At 39.5% G+C, this 19,686-nt stretch overlaps 1 protein-coding gene across 3 annotated transcripts in view; it reads left to right on the top strand.

Moving 5' to 3' along the window:
* The window catches only part of garem (GRB2 associated, regulator of MAPK1), a 93,446-nt gene that overhangs the window by 22,185 nt on the left and 51,575 nt on the right, over nt 1–19,686 (top strand). For 2 of the 3 annotated variants that reach the window (XM_078397330.1, XM_078397328.1), the window contains exon 2: nt 7,252–7,392. In XM_078397330.1, the coding sequence (XP_078253456.1) occupies nt 7,252–7,392 (141 nt within the window). Of the gene's footprint in view, nt 1–7,251; nt 7,393–19,686 lie in introns of those variants that run through there. The other variant, XM_078397329.1, reaches the window with a different exon arrangement.

Below are 19,686 nucleotides of genomic sequence, written 5' to 3'. Positions count from 1 at the left end.
CTTCAGAATGTCCTGCAGCCGCTCAGAGATATTAGTATGGCATGGATATTAGTATGGCATTTGGTGTCCCCCAGGGTAGGCTGACCCAGAAGATGAAGATGCAAGGGATTAAAAGTGCCTAGATCGTACGGATTCAAAAATGGCTTTCTGATAGAAGACTGAGTGTTGTGGCGGATGGAGAATATTCAGACTGGAGGACTATAACTGGTGGAGTTTGGCTGGGACCATCACTATTTGTGATATACATCAATGACTTGGATGTAAATGTAATCAGGTTGGTTAGTAAATTTGCAGATGATACTAAGATTGCTGGGGTCGCGGCCTGAGGGGAAGGCTGTCATAGTATACAGCAGGATACAGATCAACTACACGAATGGGCGAAGAAATGGCAGATGGAGTTTAATCTGAAAAAGTGAGGTTGGCGCTTCGGGAGGTTGAGTATAAGGGGAAAATATACAATTAATGGCATGACCCTTAACAGCATTGACGTACAGAGGCATCCAAGTCCGTAAATCCCTGAAAATTGCAACACAAGTAGCTAGAGTGGTAAATAAGACATACGGTATGCTTTACCGGGCCATTGAACATATAAGTCAGGAAGCTATGGTGCGGTTTTATCGGATTTTGGTTAGCCACATTTGGAGTATTATATGTAGTTCTTGTTGCACCATTACAGGAAGGATGTGGAGGCTTTAGAAAGGGTGCAGACAAGGTTTACCACAATGATGCCTGGATTAGAGGGTTTTAGCTACAGGTATTGGATAGACTTAGATTGTTTTCTCTGGAATGCCAGAGGAGACTTGATGGATATAAAATTGTGAAAGACCTAGATAGGTCAATCTTTTTCCCAAGACGGAAAATCAAATATCATTAGCATTAAGGTGAGACGGGTAATGTTTAAAGGAGCTGTGTGGGGCATGTTTTTTACAGACCTGGTGAGTGCTTGGAATGTACTTCTGGGGAGGGTGGTTGGGGAGTTGGGGCTGATTTGATAGCGGCATTTAAGAGACTTTTGGATAGGCATTTAAATATGCAGGGAATAAAGAGATATGGATTATACACAGGCAGATAAGAGTTGGTCTTGGCTTCATGTTCGTCACAGACATTGTGGGCTAAAGGGCCTGCTCTTGTGCCGTACTGTTCTATGTTCTACTTCATTTCTCAGACAGGAAAGTTGGAGACATCAGCACCCGGTACACAGATTTGAACAAATTAACCAGTATTTTTGTTTTTAGCTGGATATTTCAGTTTTAGTTTGCTCCATTGTTTATCTTCTTCCTCCAATGCTCGTATTGACAACTTTGGTCTGTATCTTATTTGTAGGCATGTTCCCTGTTCTCTCCACCTCTCCTCCTTCCTGCTTAAAGCACACTTGTTCTCTCACTTTCCCAGTTCTAATTAAGAGTCCTTCACCTAAAATGATGTTGTGTTACTTCCTCTATACTGCCAAACATGTGCTCTTCTGGCGTGATCTGATTTTTTTAAATTTGGATTTCCATCCTCTAGTTTTTTTTAACTCCTGTTATTTTGTATGGTTCTTCCTGCACTTTCATGTTGGTCATTAAAGGTAATGTGCCATTTACTGCCTTAACCACCTTATGTACTTGTTTACCATCAGAAATCTGTGGACACACTTCAAGACTCCTTTATTTCTTGAGACTTCTTGACTTGCTACGTTTGTATATTCCTTGCTCTGCCCAAATACATTATCTCATATTTCTCCAGATTATATTCCAGTTGCTATTGTATGCATGTAACCAGTCCAGTAATGCCATTTTACAGCATAGTTTTCTCCCCCCCCTAGTTGTAGACTTTTAGTTTGGAATCGTTGGCAAACATTTCAGTCTGTCTCCTCTAGTGACTTGGTTTTGTCAACCATTCTTCTGTTTTAATAGATAAATCCTGAGCGGCTGAGTTCTTTTTTGTTGCTACTTTTGTACTTTGATAACATTCCTATGATTGCATTGGGCTGTTTATTAAGTTAAAGGCACTACATTAATACAAAGGTTCTTATTTGCAGAAATATTTATGCATCATTGGGACAGTTAATGAGAACGTTTGTAACATCAGTTATCTGATTAAAATTTGAAAGCAAGTACAAAATCGCATGATTCTAATCAGGATTTGATTTTCAAAAAAGTTACATTTCAATTTTGATCCTGATGGTTGACTTGCTTTTGATGTTGTTGGTGTTTTTGATCTCCTTCATTATTTCCACTTGTGGTGCTTCATCTGCAGTGAAGACATTGACAACCCGCTTTTAGCAAAAAGCACTACCAATGTATCTGCGAACCTGCATCATCAATTATTACTAACATGTCACTTATAGCATATCTCCTCCATTCATTACTTTCCCCACCTACTTAATTTTGACGGATGCAATTAAATATTTAAATCTGCGTAGTGTAACTGACCTGAAGAAATCAGATGCATTTATGGTACAATTCTTTAAAGGGAAGGCATAAACAGCTCTGTTTTTTTGGCTTTCTTTTAGTAGCTTTGCTGAACAGTTGATCAAAATAATACTTAGAAAAAAAATATTTCACCCTGCATTTAGACACACCTAGGGTTACATGCATAATTTACCAGTTTTAACTTGTAAAATGTTTTCGGTTAATACTAGTTGAACTAGTCATCTTTGCATGTTACAACTTGCTGTTATGAGGATTTTTTATCTAATGGTAATAGACTGCAAATTTATCCCTGTAACTTATGGAAGGTTTAATATTGAGTTGAAAAGAGAAATGTGCTTAAACATGACCTGGTAGCTAATTGGAATAATTTGATTTGAATTATTTTGAATGGCATTACTTTTGTAATGCAATATATTTTACTTTTGGAAATGTTTTTTTTTATAGGGCGTGCTTTTACAGAATTATTAAAATAGCCGGAAAAATGTTATTGAGCACAAAACTAAATTACATTAAACCTATTTGCCCAGTGTAACTGTGTATGGTATTAGATCAGTGTTTTAAATGTTATGCAGTAGAATTGTATTAGATAATATCAATGCAATTTCAAACGTATAAGTCAAGTCAAGTCAATTTTATTCGTATAGCACATTTAAAAACAACCCACGTTGACCAAAGTGCTGTACATCAGTTCAGGTACTAAGAAATGAACATACAATGGCACACAAACATAACAGCACATACATAAACAGTTCACAGCACCCCCTCAGAGGGCCTCAAATGCTAGGGAGTAGAAATAGGCTTTGAGCCTGGACTTAAAGGAGTCGATGGAGGGGGCAGTTCTGATGGGGAGAGGGATGCTGTTCCACAGTCTCGGAGCTGCAACCGCAAAAGCGCGGTCACCCCTGAGCTTAAGCCTAGACCGCGGGATAGTGAGTAGCCCCAAATCGGCCGACCTGAGGGACCTGGAGATAGAGTGGTGGGTTAGAAGATTTTTTATATATGGGGGGGGGGGGGAAGGAGCTTGAAATTGATTCTGTACTGTACTGGGAGCCAGTGGAGAGAGGCTAGAACGGGGTGATGTGGTCCCTTTTACGGGTACCTGTCAGGAGTCTCACTGATGCGTTTTGGACCAATTGCAGGCGGGACAGGGATGATTGGCTGATCCCAGTGTATAGGGAGTTGCAGTAGTCTAGGCGGGAGGAAATGAATGCGTGAATGATTTTTTCAATGTCGTCAAATTGGAGGAATGGTTTGATTTTAGCTATGGTACGAAGCTGGAAGAAGCTGGCTTTTACCACAGCGTTGACTTGCTTGTCAAATTTTAATGCAGTCAAATATCACGCTACGGTTTTTGACATGCGGTTTGATTAAGGAGGATAGGCTTCCAAGGCTGCCTGTTATCGTTTTGATGGAGTCGGGGGGGGGGGGGGGGGGGGGGGCGAATAGGATGACCTCAGACTTGCTCTCGTTTAGTCAAAGGAAGTTCTGTGCCATCCAACATTTTATGTCCTCAAGGGACATTTTATGTCCTTCATGTTTAAGCACTTTTAAGTTCTTAAGTAAGAATTTCATTGTTCTATATGGGGCACGTGACAATAAAATATTTTTGACTCCTTTCATATCCTCAGCATATTGTAAATATTTTGCAGTCAAAATATTACTTGTACAGTGCGGGCAATGTCCTAATGAATTCTAATGATGGGAAGCATTAACTAAACCAGATAACTTTTCCTTTTTTATGAAGACATAGGGAAAAAATGATCTTTTATTTTACAATAGACATCATTTATATAGTGAGCTTGCAATTATCTTTCAACTTTTTTCTTGTTCCACATTTCAAATGGTGGAGAATTCAATAGCCCTCATTGTGCCTGAATTTTGAACAGTGGAAATAATTAGCTTAATTTTATAAAGTAGCCACTCCTTGATTTATAAAAGGATGAATTCTTGGAAAGTGCTTCTGTGAAGCGAAAAGGCTGGGTGAAACACATTATGGGCACTGTACTGTGCTATTCATTATCGCTAATAAGAGCTGCATTAATCCGCCATTTTCCTAAAGAGTTAATTGCATTACAGCATAAATTTATACAAATATATGTAAATTATAAATACAAATTATGCAAATTGAGTATAAGCAACAGGGACCATTAAGCTAATTGAGCATTTAATTATATAGCAAATATGTATCACAAATTCTTTTTAACACCTTTTTGATCTGTTGCCCTGGAATCCCATGCCAAATAATAAAAATGCTGTAAATCATGGAATTGGAAACCTCACGAGAGTGTATATCCACAACCATTTGGAGATAGGTTCCAGATTTATTTTACACTTTGGGTGATCAAGTGCTTCCTGATTTCATGGCTGAATGATCAAGTTCCAGCTGCTGCTGCTGCTGCTGGAAATCCCCACATGAGGAAATGTTTCTGTCTGTTTTGTTAATTTTCTGCCTTAATTGGATGACCCCTCAAATTTCTGAACTCAAGACTGTAAAGTTGTGTATAGTGCAGGTAGTATATTTAGAAATTGTTACAATGGAGGTTTTTTTAAATCCTTTTAAAGGCTTATTTATAAGTGCTGAAACTGGGAAATATTTAAATGGTGATTCCTGAATCCTAGTGGGCAGAATGGAATTTCCAGCTTCAGAATATGCAAGACGTTGAATCTGGCACGAGGCTTACTAGGGGTTTTAAAAATAGAACTGAGGGACTAATTTAACTGGTATTGGTACCCTGTAAGAACATAAAATAAATAATAGGCTCTGAATTTGAAGATGCACAATTCAAAAAGTCTAGATTATGTAAATTCTAATCAATATATAATTCTCAATAGAGGTTTTGCCTCAGAATGTTAAGAATGTGCAATGGATTATCATGAGAGTTGTGTAGAAGAATAGAAAAATGCATTTATGGAGGAATTTAAGCAGAACTTTAAAGTCATGGAGTTTTGGAGTCACAAAGCATGGAAACAGGCCTAACCAGGGTACCTTTCTGAACTGTCCCATTTGCTTGGATTTGCGTCATATCCCACAAAACTTTTCCTATCCATGATCCTGTCCAAAAATTATAATTGTATTTGCTGGTACCACTTCCTTTGCAGATTGTTCCACATACCCATGATGCTCTGTGCAAACAATTTGTCCCTTGGGTCCCCTTTCAATCTTTCCCCTCTCACCTTAAACCTATACTATTTTGTTTAATACTCCCCTACCCTGTAATCCTCTAAGATTACCCCTCAGTCTCCTCCATTCCAGGGAAATCTGTCAAACCTGACCAAATCTCTCCTGCAATCCACATCCTTGTGATTTTTATTTTTTCCCTGCACCCTCTAGCTTAATCACTTCCTTCCTATAGTATGACAACCAGAATGTCACACGATAGTTGAGGTGGAGTCTCGCCAACATCTTGTATGGCTGTAACATGACACACTATCTTTTGCCCTCAGTTCCAGTTCACTGAAGGCAAACATGCCATATTAAACTAAATAGCGGGGTGGGGGGGTCGACAAATTGGAAATATAAGGGTGGAGTTAAAGGGAAAGAGAGTACAGGTAACGTTATGAAAGACACCCAAATTAATGGGACGGAAAGTTCAAGAAGGGATAAGAGAGTAAGGTCTGGTGAAATAGGAACTGGTGTGAGAGGGGACGTGAATACTGAATTAAAAGTGTTATAAATGAATGTGTGAAGTATAACAAATAAAGTGGATGAGCTTGGGGCTCAGTTAGAGATTGGTAGGTATGATGTTGTGGGAATTACAGAGACATGGCTGCAAGAAGATCGGAGCTGGGAACTGAATATTCAGGGTTATATGTCCTATCAAAAATTCAGACAGGTGGGCAGAGGAGGTGGGGTAACTCTGTTGGTAGGAATTAAATTCAGTCTTTTGCGAGGGGTGACATAGAATCAGTTGTAGAGTCATTGTGAATAGAACTGAGAAATTGTAAGGGCAAAAAGACCCGAATGGGAGTCATCTACAGGCCCCCAAACAGTGGCCTGGATATTGGGTGCAAGTTGCATCAGGAGTTAAAATTGGCATGTAACAAAGGTAATGCTATGGTGTTTATTGGAGATTTCAATATGCAGGTAGACTGGGAAAATCAGGTTGGTACTGGACCCCACAAAAGGGAGTTTGTAGAGTGCCTCCTAGATGGATTCTTGCAGCAGCTTGTACTGGAGCCTACCAGAGAGAAGGCAATTCTGGATATAGTGTTGTGCAATGAACCGGATTTGATAAGGGAACTCAAGGTAAAGGAGCCATTAGGTGGTAGTGAGCATAATATAATAAGTTTTACTCTGCAATTTGAGAGGGAGATGGTAAAATCAGAAGTGTCAGTATTGTAGTTGAACAAAGGGGACTATGGAGGAATGAGGGAGGAGCTGGCCAAAGTTAATCAGTAAACTATGTATTTGTACCCTTAGATGTCTCTGTTCAACACACTCCCCAGGGACCTGTCATTCACTATTTGTAGCCTGATCTGGTTTAAATACCAAATTACATCACTCTACACTTTTCTGAGTTGAATTCCATCTGCCGTTCCTTTGCTCGCTTTCCCAGACGAGATAGATCCTGTTATAAACTTAAGCAATCACACCGACCAAATTTGGTGTAATCCGCAAACATAAACTTGCTCCAGGGTTGACCGAGTGACTAATTGTGTCCTAAGTTTTCAATTTTGTTTAATTTGAATTACTAGATAGTTTATTATATTTAAATGTGTGTAATCAGTGTGAGTAAACCTACATATGATGTCATATTATTTAAACTGTCTTGCTAAATTTAACATGCCAGTCTGTCTGCTGCCTCTGTTGATCAAAAGTAATTATTCTTTTTTGCAGGGGAAACAGTGGAAGGGATTCGTGAAACTGATTTGGTGTTGCTTCATTCCTGTCGACAGTGGACTACAATTACAGCCCATAGCTTGGAAGAGGGTCATTATGTGATTGGGCCAAAAATAGAGATTCCTGTTCATTATGGAGGTAAGACATGAAAATGACTGGAGTGTGAGTGTTCCTTGATCTATGTTGCTGCTTTCCCCAAGGCAGTATAAAGTCTCGATAAAGTAAATGGTAGGGTGGAGAGAAGCAGGATTGCGTGTGGAGAAAAAAACTGGAGGTCTGAGAAACCCAGCAACAAGGCTTAATTTCCACCCCAAAGCCGAGCAGGCACCTTCTAACCCATTTGAAAGCTCTGGCAATCCTGCTCATCTGGGGCATTAAGTACATCTATACAAACAGCATTTTCCTGGCACTTGCCCCCCCCCCCCCACCATCTAAACCATGGCCTTTCAGGTGCTCATTTAAATACTTGTTAAATATTGTGAGAGTTGATTCAAAAAGTTCCACAGCATGGAAATAAACCCTTCAGATCAATTCAGCCATGACTAAAGGGATGCCTATGTACGATCATCCTATTTGCTTGCCTTTGGCAGAAATCCCTCTAAACCTTTCTTATTCATGTACCTATCCAAATTGTTTTTTTTAATGTTGTAATTATACCTGAATCTATCACCTCTTGTAGTTCATTCTGTATGCCCACCATTCTCCGTGGAAAAACTTGCCTCGTAGATCCCCTTTAAATATTTCCCCTCTTGCAGGTCATTCTTGCTATTGAGGGAGTGCAGCGCAGGTTCACGATGTTAATTCCTGGAATGGCGGGACTGTCGTACGTTGAAAGACTGGAGCAACTGGGCTTGTATACTCTGGAATTTAGAAGGATGAGAGGGGATCTTATTGAAACATATGAGATTATTAAGGGATTGGACATGCTAGAGGCAGGAAACATGTTCCCGATGTTGGGGGAGTCCCGAACCAGGGGCCACAGTTTAGAAAAAACTTTCACTCAGAGTTGTGAAGCTGTGGAATTCTCTGCCTCAGAAGGCAGTGGAGGCCAATTCTCTGGATGCTTTCAAGAGAGAGTTAGATAGAGCTCTTAATGATAGCGGAGTCAAGGGATATGGGGAGAAGGCAGGAACGGGGTACTGATTGTGGATGATCAGCCATGATCACGGTGAATGGCGGTGCTGGCTTGAAGGGTTGAATGGTCTACTCCTGCACCTATTGTCTATTGTCATTAAACCTGACCCATAATTTTAGACTCCCCTACCTTGTGAAAAAGACTGACTAGCTTATCCATGCACCTTTTTTATAATTTTGTAAACCTCCATCACCCCTTAGCCTCCTTTGCTCCAGAGTAAACAGTCCTAGGCAATGATTCTTTCATAAAATCATTCACTAAAGTCGTCCAGTCCAGACGGCATTGTTGTGAATCCTTTTTGTACCCTCTCTGGTTTAATCACATTTTGCCTTCATCTGGCAAGTCTCTGCCCTACCCCACCCACCCCTTCCCCAGGCAGATTAATTAGACTGTTGAGTTGGCTATATTTGATTACCCAACTCTTCAACTGATTTAATTTTCTAAACAATAGCGATGGACCGATAGATGTTTGTTATCACCCTAACCGCCATGCTGTGTACAGCGTCAAAAGATGCACATTTAATAATTTTCCATCCATGACTTTAATGCCCAAAATGTAGCTGCTAGGAATACATTCACAACTATTTTCTTTAAAAGGTTTTTTGTTGTTATTCAGAATGAGAAACATTACTGCTAAGCATCCTTTTGCAGCATCCAGTATTTCATGTTGCTGCAATCTGTATTGCTGCATCTCATTATACTATGCATGACACTAAATTCAAAACAAATAATTCCCACTGCAGCAATATGACATTTCATATTACCCACAGTTGTTTTTAAATGTGAGTTAGCTCTGTGCTGGTGCAGCAAATCATTTCACAGAAGATGCTTGTGGTGAAAAAAACTTGTTATGCTGTTGTAACAACTTGTATTTGTGGATCCCCCCCCGCGATAGAAAAGAATGTCGATTAATAGCTTTAGTTGCTTTTTGAGGATTCAACATAATTTGACATTTAAGAAAGCTGATGAACCAACTCTCTTTGTAAAGCATCAATAAGTATTCATGAACTGGTGCTCTCACCCTAGAACTGAAATATGTGAAAAAGCTTAGCTTTTCACAATTTGATTGAAAGCTAATGCATTGTGATAAGTTTTCATCACTGTTAGGAAGTGATTCCCCTTTTGTTCAAAATTTGCAGGTGCCATGGCTGAGATTAGAGGCATGATGTAAGTTTTATCGTATCATCTGTAACACATTATATTTAATTACAAGCTCACTGTTTTGCATAATGCTCTCACTTTTATCATGTTTTCAAGAAGTTAATGGTGTTCATATTGTAACAATTTCATCTAATTCTGCATGTAAGTACTGAAGGTATTCTTTTGGGGATGCCTGTTTTAATGGCAGCATTATGCTTAACAAAATGAGTAGTTTAGTTGATAAAGAGCAACGTGATATCTCAAAACTGCTTTTGCAGGACCATGCAAATTTTGCAAAAAGTGAAGTTTGATAAAACTCTGATGCTTGCTGTCTTTTGATTTTGTGTAATTTCAATTTTCCATAATTTTCAGAAGGTTTTACACGAGTTTTTACAAGTATTTTTAGTTCGGTGGAATACAAATACCATGACACTTTGCAGCTTGTTGGTTGGAGTTGACTGAGGCACTGTCTGAGGAGAGGTGTCATTGTGGTGTTCCTGAATGCTAATTTTCATGAAGCAATATTTCTACTGAGGCCATTGTAGGCTGATGGCGATAACATCAGATTTTGACGGTCAGTTCAGTGGTCACTGGTAACTATCATGGTGACAGTTACCAGTCTTGCTGGGATAAAACATAGACAAGTGCCTTTGCCTGGATCAAGAGTGTTGCTATGAGGTTGTGTACTTTTTCCAATGAAATGGTGTTCATTTTGACAAGACAATGTCCAACAATTTTGTCAGGAGAAAGATGGCTTAGAATTAACTTTCTAAATCTTTCCTATCCATGTACCTGTGCAACTGCTTTTTAAACATTGTGATAGTACCTGCCTCGACAGTCTTTTCTGGCAGCTCGTTCCATAAACTCACCATCATTTGGCTTGGGGATGTATCACTTGGCGAGTGATAGGTGGATACAGATGAGAGAGGTTTTTGATAGGCAACTGGTTGGACAAAGGCCAGAGATGAAACTCCTTCAAAAAGCCTTTGCCAAGGTCTCACACAAGAGATTAGTGTGCAAAATTAGAGCACATGGTATTGGGGGTTGGGTATTGACATGGATAGAGAACTGGTTGGCAGACAGGAAGCAAAGAGTAGGAATGAATGGGTCCTTTTCAGAATGGCAGGCAGTGACTAGTGGGGTGCCGCAAGGCTCTGTGCTGGGACCTCAGTTATTTACAATATGTGTATAAATATGATACTGGGACATAGAAGCGTGACATAGACACCCAAAAATTAATTGTTGTAAAAACCAATGCAAACACATTTATTTACAAGTTTGACAACAGTCTGACTCTATCAAAAAGAAAGAAAGATAGTTCCACAACCGCAAGTAGTTTTTTCAGGTAATTTAAAATTTACCATAAAAGTGTTAACGTACATGGTGTCTCAATGGCATTTTATTGCAATGGTAGAACTTCTTTTTTCTAATTCATTAAAGGGTAGTTGTTCATCCTCACCATGGCGGTCCACAATGAAATTGGACAGTAAACCAATTTATTTACCGTTTGGCCATTTGACAGTTAGATTGGAGGCAACAGTTTGACAGCGTGGGAATTTTCGTGATGTTTTTGGCCTCCGCCATTACATGTAAAGTGGGTTCCAAACCCAGATATTCAACCCAGAAACCAGATATGAATCTCCCTTACATTTTCAAAGAATGCCCACACACCTTTCACAAAAATTCACGTAACCACTTAAAAAAAATTTTTTTTTAATACAGCTCTTAGTAAACTGGAAGTAAATCCAGTTTATGCCTTGTTACAGTGAAGCTTGGTTTTTAAGTAACCCATACAAGATGTTATAGTTCAAAACTCTCAAGTACTTACCGACTTGTCAGTGATTTCAGCGAAAATTAGGACGCCGGAGAAGCATTGACAGCGTGGGAATTTTGCGATGTTTCAGAAGGGTGTAATCTCGACCTGACTCGGCTAGTATTTCCCCCAAAATACATTTAAAATACAAACAAAATCTTACCTTTCAAAACGCAAACAAGATGGTGTCCGATGGGCAGCTTTCATTAGGAAGATAGCGCTGGACAATTGAACGTCTCCTGTATTGAAACAGCAGATGCTCCGAAGACACAAAGGGTCATCAGGCTGCAGCACCGTCAGTAGAAAACTGACAAACTACACTTACACTTACTTATAAAATGTTTTTATAAGTTGACAAATCCACCAGACATGAAAACAGCGGGTTAATGATGCCTGCTTATGTACGTAACGATTTGGACATGGAGAACAAAGTAAGCACATTATGTCTCATTTGCTTTAAAGTATGTTGAGTTAAGAATTTTTGGACATATATATTTTTTACTTGGCTTGAGCATCATAGAAACAAATGAATATCGATCCGAAAAATATTCATTTTTCATGATTTCCAAAGGCATCTTACGTACTTAACTCTCAGGACACGATGAGTTACGTACATGAGCATGATATTTTTTACTCTCCCAAATTAATATGTGCAACTAATTTCTCCAAGCAAAGTCGGGTTTGGAAAGGCATATCAAAGGTCCTCAAAAAAAATTTGTTTAGACAAATGTAGGCCATTACGATACGTATATATTTTTACATAAGTTATGATGTGTAAAAAATGTCACATTTTTGTGTCCAATTATGGGTCAAAATCAAAAACAAATGTTAATTTTACAACAGTTGAAGAAAGTCTGGAACCATAAATTTATATTATGTATTACATGGCTATATGAAGTACCACATACAAGCAAAACTTTCCCATCAAGTAAACAGAATATACTTTTGCAGACAAATGAAAATAACATTAAAAAATCTCTCCAGTATCATATTTTTATACATATATATTAACGATTTAGATGAGGGAATTAAATGTAACATCTCCAAGTTTGCAGATGACACAAAGCTGGGTGACAGTGTGAGCTGCGAGGAGGATGCTATGAAGCTACAGGGTGACTTGGATAGGTTGGGTGAGTGGGCAGATGCAGATAATGTGGATAAATGTGAGGTTATCCACTTTGGTGGCAAGAACAGAAAGGCAGATTATTATTTGAATGGTGTAGGAAGGAACTGCAGATGCTGGTTTAAACCGAAGATAGACACAAAAAGCTGGAGTAACTCAGTGGGACAGGCAGCGTCTCTGGAGAGGAATGGGTAACGTTTTGAGTTGAGACCCTTCTTCAGCAGATTAGGAAAAGGGAAGGTGCAACAAGACCTGGATGTGCTTGTACATCAATCACTGAAAGTAAGCATGCAGGTACAGCAGGCAGTGAAGCGCTAATGGCATTTTGGCCTTCATTGCGAGAGGATTTGAGTAGAGGAGCAAGGAGGTCCTACTGCAGTTACACAGGGTCCTGGTGAGACTGCACCTGGAGTATTGTGTGCAGTTTTGGTCTCCTAATTTGAGGAAGGATATTATTGCTCTTGAGGGAGTGCAGCATAGGTTCACCAGGTTAATTCCCAGGATGGCGGGACTGACATGATGAAAGAATGGGTTGACTGGGCTTGTATTCACTGGAATTTAGAAGGATGAGAGGGGATCTTATGGAAACATATAATTCTTAAAGGATTAGAGAGGCTAGATGCAGGGAAAAATGTTCCTGATGAGTCCAGAACCAGGGGTCACAGTTTAAGAATAAGAGGTAGGCCATTTTGGACTGAGATGAGAAAATAAAACGTTTTCACCCAGAGAGTTGTGAATCTGTGGAATTCTCTGCCACAGAAGGCAGTGGAGGCCAAATCACTGGGATGTTTTCAAGAGAGTTAGATTTAGCTCTTTGGGCTAAAGGAATCAAGGGATGTGGGAAAAAAGCAGGAATGGGGTACTGATTTTAGATGATCAGCGATGATCATGTTGAATGGCAGTGCTGGCTCGAAGGGCCGAATGGCCTACTCTTGCACTTATTTTTCTATGTTTATATGAAAAGACAAAGGTACGTTATAACAATATTAGAGGTGTGAATTGTGAAGCCAGGGCCTTTTTCCTATATTTCTTCCACTGGCTGTTCTTCTAGTTTGCCAATGTCTTTCAAGGAGGGAAATCTTTTTCAATACACAAGTCTAGCCCTACAGCAATGTGTTTGATTCTGTTATCTTTTGAAATGGCCAGCAGGTTACTCGGTTGTATTATAACTGCCCTGCTAAGGCACAAAATGGCATTGACCTAATGAATTTGAATACTTCATGTTAAATTTCCCTGTTATCATGTTAAATTTCTTTCACCCAATTTGACCTTCTAAAGTCATCCTCTCAAACATTTGTGGACAGGTTTTTAAATTGGGAGAACTTGCTCAAAAGTGAGTTGAGCAATGGCCTGACAAGATTGCAGAAAATGTGCCAGTTGATTATTGCAATGTCTGGATATATCCTGATCAACAGGCAAAACACAGAGCAATACAAGGTCATAAATGTAAAACAGAGGAACCCTGGGAGTCATTAACATTGATTCCAGACTCCATGAAGTCTCGTCGCACTGATAAAACAGGAACAAAGAAATCATCTCCTAATTATCACTGACCATCCTCCCTCTGCTTAGAATTTTATCCTCCATGTTAAAGAAATCTGAAGAAGCACTGAAAGTAACATGGGTGCAGAATGCATTCTTGCAAGGCCACATCAATGTCCATCATGAAGAATTGCTAGGTAGCTCCACTTGATCAAGCCGGACGAGTTCAGACAGATATATCTACCATACTACTTCCACCACAGGCGATGAGCAAACCAACATATGGGATAAGTATACTTGACCTTATACTTGCCATTCTACCTGCGGTAATGTATCTGTCCATAATGGTGTAGATAGATGGGACTTCTGCACAGTCCTGTCTTCATGCTATTTATATTGTGAGTCACAACATTCATGCCAAATGAATCGAGTCAATAAATCTGTCAGCTCAAAGCTTGTACATTCATTAAGTGCTGTAGACCATCAACAACAGCAGAAAGGTACTTCACCACAAACAGCCCAGCAAATCCTTGATTCTGAATCGGGAATAGTTTTCAGAAGCCATTTCTGGCACTTAAGTATAATGAATAACGATATGCTGGCACCAGACTGAAATAGGTTAAAAGACAATATTGTGGCGGTCCCTGGGGATCAGGCCACTCCTTGGGTCAGCCCCCTCGTCACTTGACGGACAGGCGTAAGGGGTTAAAAGCCAGCCCGTTGGGAGGCGTGGCTCATCCCTAGGTGGACTACGCTGTGAGCAGGAGCTCACAGCCTAATAAAGACCGTTATCTAAACCTGCCTGGCGTCCTGCCTTTTCTCTGGCCTCCGCCAGGCCACTACAATATGGCATTTAAAAACTTTGTCTGCTTTGCTAAACTGCTGCCATAATTCCTCTGCAGTTCCTGTATCTCAATAAATTTGGATGTTAGCTCATTTAATGAAGACCCAAGGAATGAGAAAATGAATAAATAGGAAGCAACAAAACCGACCAGCTGGTTGTAGCAAATTAAGAAATGATGGGTCCACTCTAAGACATCTCCCAAAAGCATTTAAAGTTTCTGTGGTTGGCATTACCTACCATGGTAATGTGAAATAATTAGAGACCAAAGTTAATACACAGACATACCCGAGTGGGGAGACCAGGTCATGGGGATTGAGATCCTTGTATGAACTATCATGAGCAATCACTTCCATGCTGCTTTGTACTTGATTGGTTCAATTAAGATGCCGAATGTTGAAGAAGCAGTAAATGGAAGATGATATTGTGGCAACCAGTAGTGCAGCTTCAAAGGGACAAAAAATGCTGAATTGGGTGGGACTGAGACTGGGCTATCAATGTGGCACTGTCTTCTTCAAGGATATGGGTCCTGGGAACTGGGTTTAATTTCCTCAAAAATCTCTGTATCAGCTAAGAACCTGGGAGCAACATTTGCAAATAGATTGGAGATCGTTGGGTACACAAGTCCAAGACTAATCACCTTATGTCTTGATGGATTAGATAAACTTGGCCTGTATCCCCTTATTATTAGGGGAAAGATGTTTTAATCAAATTAATAAAATGATGGGTAAAGTACTGGGCAAGTTGTAAGTACAGTAATACCACGATTAGCGCTCAGAGAAAATGGAGCGCTAAAGGAAACGGCACTCTACATTAAAACATATCAAAATGGAGAAGTGATCCTGTTGTTATTTTTAAAGTAAGATTTCTAAAGTACTGTATATCATATTGTAGATGAAGAACTTGATAATAATAAACAGTTTAATACTGAATAATAATGTAACTTTAATGTACAATGTAGAATATAGAACTGGATAATGAATAACATATTTGAAGAATGACGATGTAAAACAGCAACATGTCACTGCAGCAGTGGGAAGTAAGACTACATCTGGGATGAGGATGCAGACTGGATCCTCGCTTTGGGATGAGAATCACAGTCTGAGGTGTGGTTCCTTATGCTTTGGCTACTTCTTCAAGAATGTATCAAAGGTTGCCTGCCTTTTCTTCAGTCTTCTCTCTAAGCAATTCTTGGCAGCGGGAAATCTTATCCAGAACACCTCTTCTTGGCTTGCTGTTGAACATCCAGTCAGGATCATTCTTGGTAAACTGGTCCAATGATTTCTGTAATCTTTGTGATGCTTTTATGGCGAAATTCAGTGGCGAGGATTCTCTCTGGTATTGTCTCTGCCTCTGCATCAGGGTTGTAAGGGTCTTCAGCCTCGCTCTGTATGCGAACAGCTGCAGTTATCCAACAGTTAAACCCTTGCCATGACATTAGAATAACTCCTCCACACCTTCAACACGGCATCCTCCACTCCGGCTTCATTGGCTAGCTCGACGATGTCTTTGATGGCTGCTGGAAGTTCTTTGCCAATTTCTAATGAATCATTGCATGTTTCTGGCCATAGAATAAAAAATTGAGTAAAGCTTAGTGTACCTTTCACCACTTATCAATTAGATTTTCTTAATATTAGTACAAATTTGGCACAACATACTTACTTGTGTGCACCTTTATTTGATGTCTATTGGCAACATACCTGAAGTATGTAGATCAATTTTAAGCTTAATTTTTAATTGACCCATCATCCATAGATTTTTGGTAGACGTTTTTTTTGTACGTAAAGATAGTGAAATAAATGCTTCCTAATTTCCCTCGTAAAGCGCCTGACTCAAATCTCTAAGATTGCATATTTCTTGTTTGAAATTTCACCATGAGGATATGGATGTCTGCCCTGTCAAATAGCTTTATTCAATTGATTAAAACGTCTTTAGCCTAATAATAAGGGGATACAAGCCAAGTTTATCTAATCTGTACTAATGGTTTAGCCCTTTAAGACCTCTGGAGAATCTCTTGTAGCTTTTCCAAAAGTAATATTTCTGTCCAAACATTTGACAATCAATACTAAAGGCAGTGTTCGAGATGTACACAAAAAAACAAAGTGCAGGAGGAACTCATCTGAGCAGGCAGTAGCTGTGGAGGGAAATTGACGGATTCTGTTTTGGTTCAGGACCTTTCAAACTTTCCAATTTGACACAAAATGCGGGAATAACTCAGCAGGTCATCAGTATCTCAGCATCATTTGTGCCGAAAATGGATAGCTGACGTTTTGGGCCAGGACCTTTTGCTCCAGAGATACTGTCTGACCTGCTGAATTTACTCCAGCATTTTGTGTCTATCTTTGGTATAAACCAGCATCTGCAGTTCATTTTTAACAAAATTATTTTCAATTTGACATCCTTTTTGTATTCTTGCAATGTGCCAGTGTGACCAATATGTGTCATAACTGGCTTGTTTCTATCTGGTTAGATCCAGCCTAAAGAATAGCAGTCGTAAACAAAAACATTTTTGTGTAAATGTATTCATTGTTCAAGTTGTGCTACATCTTGCAGTCTGCGAATTTAAAAAAAAAAAATTATACTTATTTAAAAAATATTCTTCGCATAATTTTATCCCAATAATTTTACGCATGCCCAGTAGCACTTCTGTTACCAACTTGCGTAGCCCTTACGCAAGTCAGGGAGTGTCTGTATTGCCTTTGCAAATATCTCACATTTTCCGCCTTTTGAGAAGTTCTAGGTTTTAGAGAATTTAATTCTGACTTCAATAATTGCTATCTGACTACACTGCTTCTATTGTTGATGTTGTCATCCCCACAAATACGTTTTTGTCCCAATTTTGTTGATTTCTCACTCCATCTCTGTTAAATGTAAGCTCTTCCAAGTCGATACATCTCGGGCTAATGTAGATTAAACATTGAGTTTACTGTTTCAGATTATGAACAATTCTGCTTATGCTTACAATTCTCAGTTGCTGCAGTATTTTTCTTTTGATTAGTCTCATTTGCACCTCCTCTAGCCCAGTGTTGTGTACTTGCCTAATTGCCATCCTCTTGTCTTGTATTATTAACAGTTTTTCATATCAACTTTTCTGCTTTTTATGTTGCCGAAATTTTCATTCATTTCTCTTTCCCTTCCATGCACAGTTTTGCCATTTGAAAATTAGGTTGGGATATTGCAAGATAATACGAATGACATAGTGTAAAGGCCATTTTAGAAAGAACATTTTAGAAAGAGAGTGGCACGGTGGCATAGCGGTAGAGTTGCTGCCTTGCAGCGCCAGAGACCTGGGTTCGATCCTGACTATGGATGCTGGCTGTGCGGAGTTTGTACGTTCTCCCCCTGACCGCGTGGGTTTTCTCCGAGATCTTCGGTTTCTTCCCACACTCCAAAGATGTGCAGGTTTGTAGGTTAATTGGCTGATATAAATGTAAATTGTCCCTAGTGAGTGTAGGATTGTATTGATGTGCGGGGATCGCTAGTCAGTGCGAACTCGGTGGGCCGCAGGGCCTGTTTCCACACTGTATCTCGAAACTGAAACTAAATTAAACAGTACGGTACAGGAACAGGCCCTTTGGCCCACAATGTCTCTTCTCTGTCAAACATAATGTCAAATTAAACTAATCCCTCTGCACATGATCCATATCCCAACCCTCCATTTTTTTTTGTGCCACTTTAGTATTTGCTTTCACCACCATTCCTGGCAGCATATTCCAGGCATTCACCACTCTGTTTTTAAAAAAAACTTACCTCGCAGGTCTTTTAAACTTACCCCCTCACCTTAAAACTGTGCCCTCTAGTATTTGAAATTTACATCCTGTGAAAACTCTTCTATCCTTATAACCTATCTATGCCTCTCAATTTTATAATTTCTATCAGGTGTCCTCTCAAACTACATCGCTCCAAAGAAAAATATCCAAGTCTGTCCAGCCATCCCTCTTGCTATTACCCTCTAATCCAGACAGAATCCTGGTAAACCTCTTGTACTGCACCCACTTAAAAGCCTACATGTAACTTTCTTTAATGGGGCGTTCAGAACTGTACACAATACTCCATATGTGACCCAACCCAAGTCCTATGAAGCTGGTTCATAATTGCCTGGGTCTTATACATAATGTCCTCACCAGCATACCATATGCCTTCTTTACCACTCTATCTCTACTTGTGCTGCCACTTTTGGGGAGCTATTGATCGAGACCCCAATATCCCTCTGTACATCAATGTTGTTAAGGGTCCTGCCATTAACTTTTTGCTTTCCCTCCCACTTGACCTGGCAAAATGTAACACCTGACACATGCCTGGATTAATCTCTCTCTGCCCATAATCTGTAACTGATCTAAAATCTGACCCTAAACGGCACCTATCCATTCTCTACAGATGTTGTTTGATGCACTGAATTACTGCAGCACTTTGTGTTTGTGTTTGCCTCAAGATTCCAGCATCTGTAGTTCCTCGTATCCCTCTTTCCTGCTGTATCCTTAGTTAAGTTATTATAGTCAAAGAGAAAATCGTACAAGGAAAGTAAGGGACGAGGGATTTTGAGACCTCATTCTTGACTAAAGATTTAACTTGGAACTTTAAAGACAATAATTTGCGTCCTTGCTATTGTGATTAATGACCATGTTAAAAATTCTCTGTGGAAAATTGAATAAGCACACCTTGCCATCTGAGTGGCAGGAAAGGGAGAATTAAGAATGTCCAGGTGTGACAGTGATGTAAATGGTAACGACTTTGGCTGAGAGAGAGTTGTGAATGCCTGTCCGAGGGAGCATTCAAGTCAAGTCAAGTTTATTTGTCACATGCACATACACGATGTGCAGTGAAATGAAAGTGGCAATGCCTGCGGATTGTGCACAAAAAAGAATTACAGTTACAGCATATAAATAAAGTTAATACAG

This window comes from Rhinoraja longicauda, chromosome 4 (genome assembly GCF_053455715.1).
Source record: "Rhinoraja longicauda isolate Sanriku21f chromosome 4, sRhiLon1.1, whole genome shotgun sequence".
In the NCBI taxonomy this organism is placed as follows: Eukaryota; Metazoa; Chordata; class Chondrichthyes; order Rajiformes; family Arhynchobatidae; genus Rhinoraja; species Rhinoraja longicauda.
Note: the sequence above shows the minus strand (reverse complement) of the source record. Positions and strands in the feature narration are given on the sequence as shown.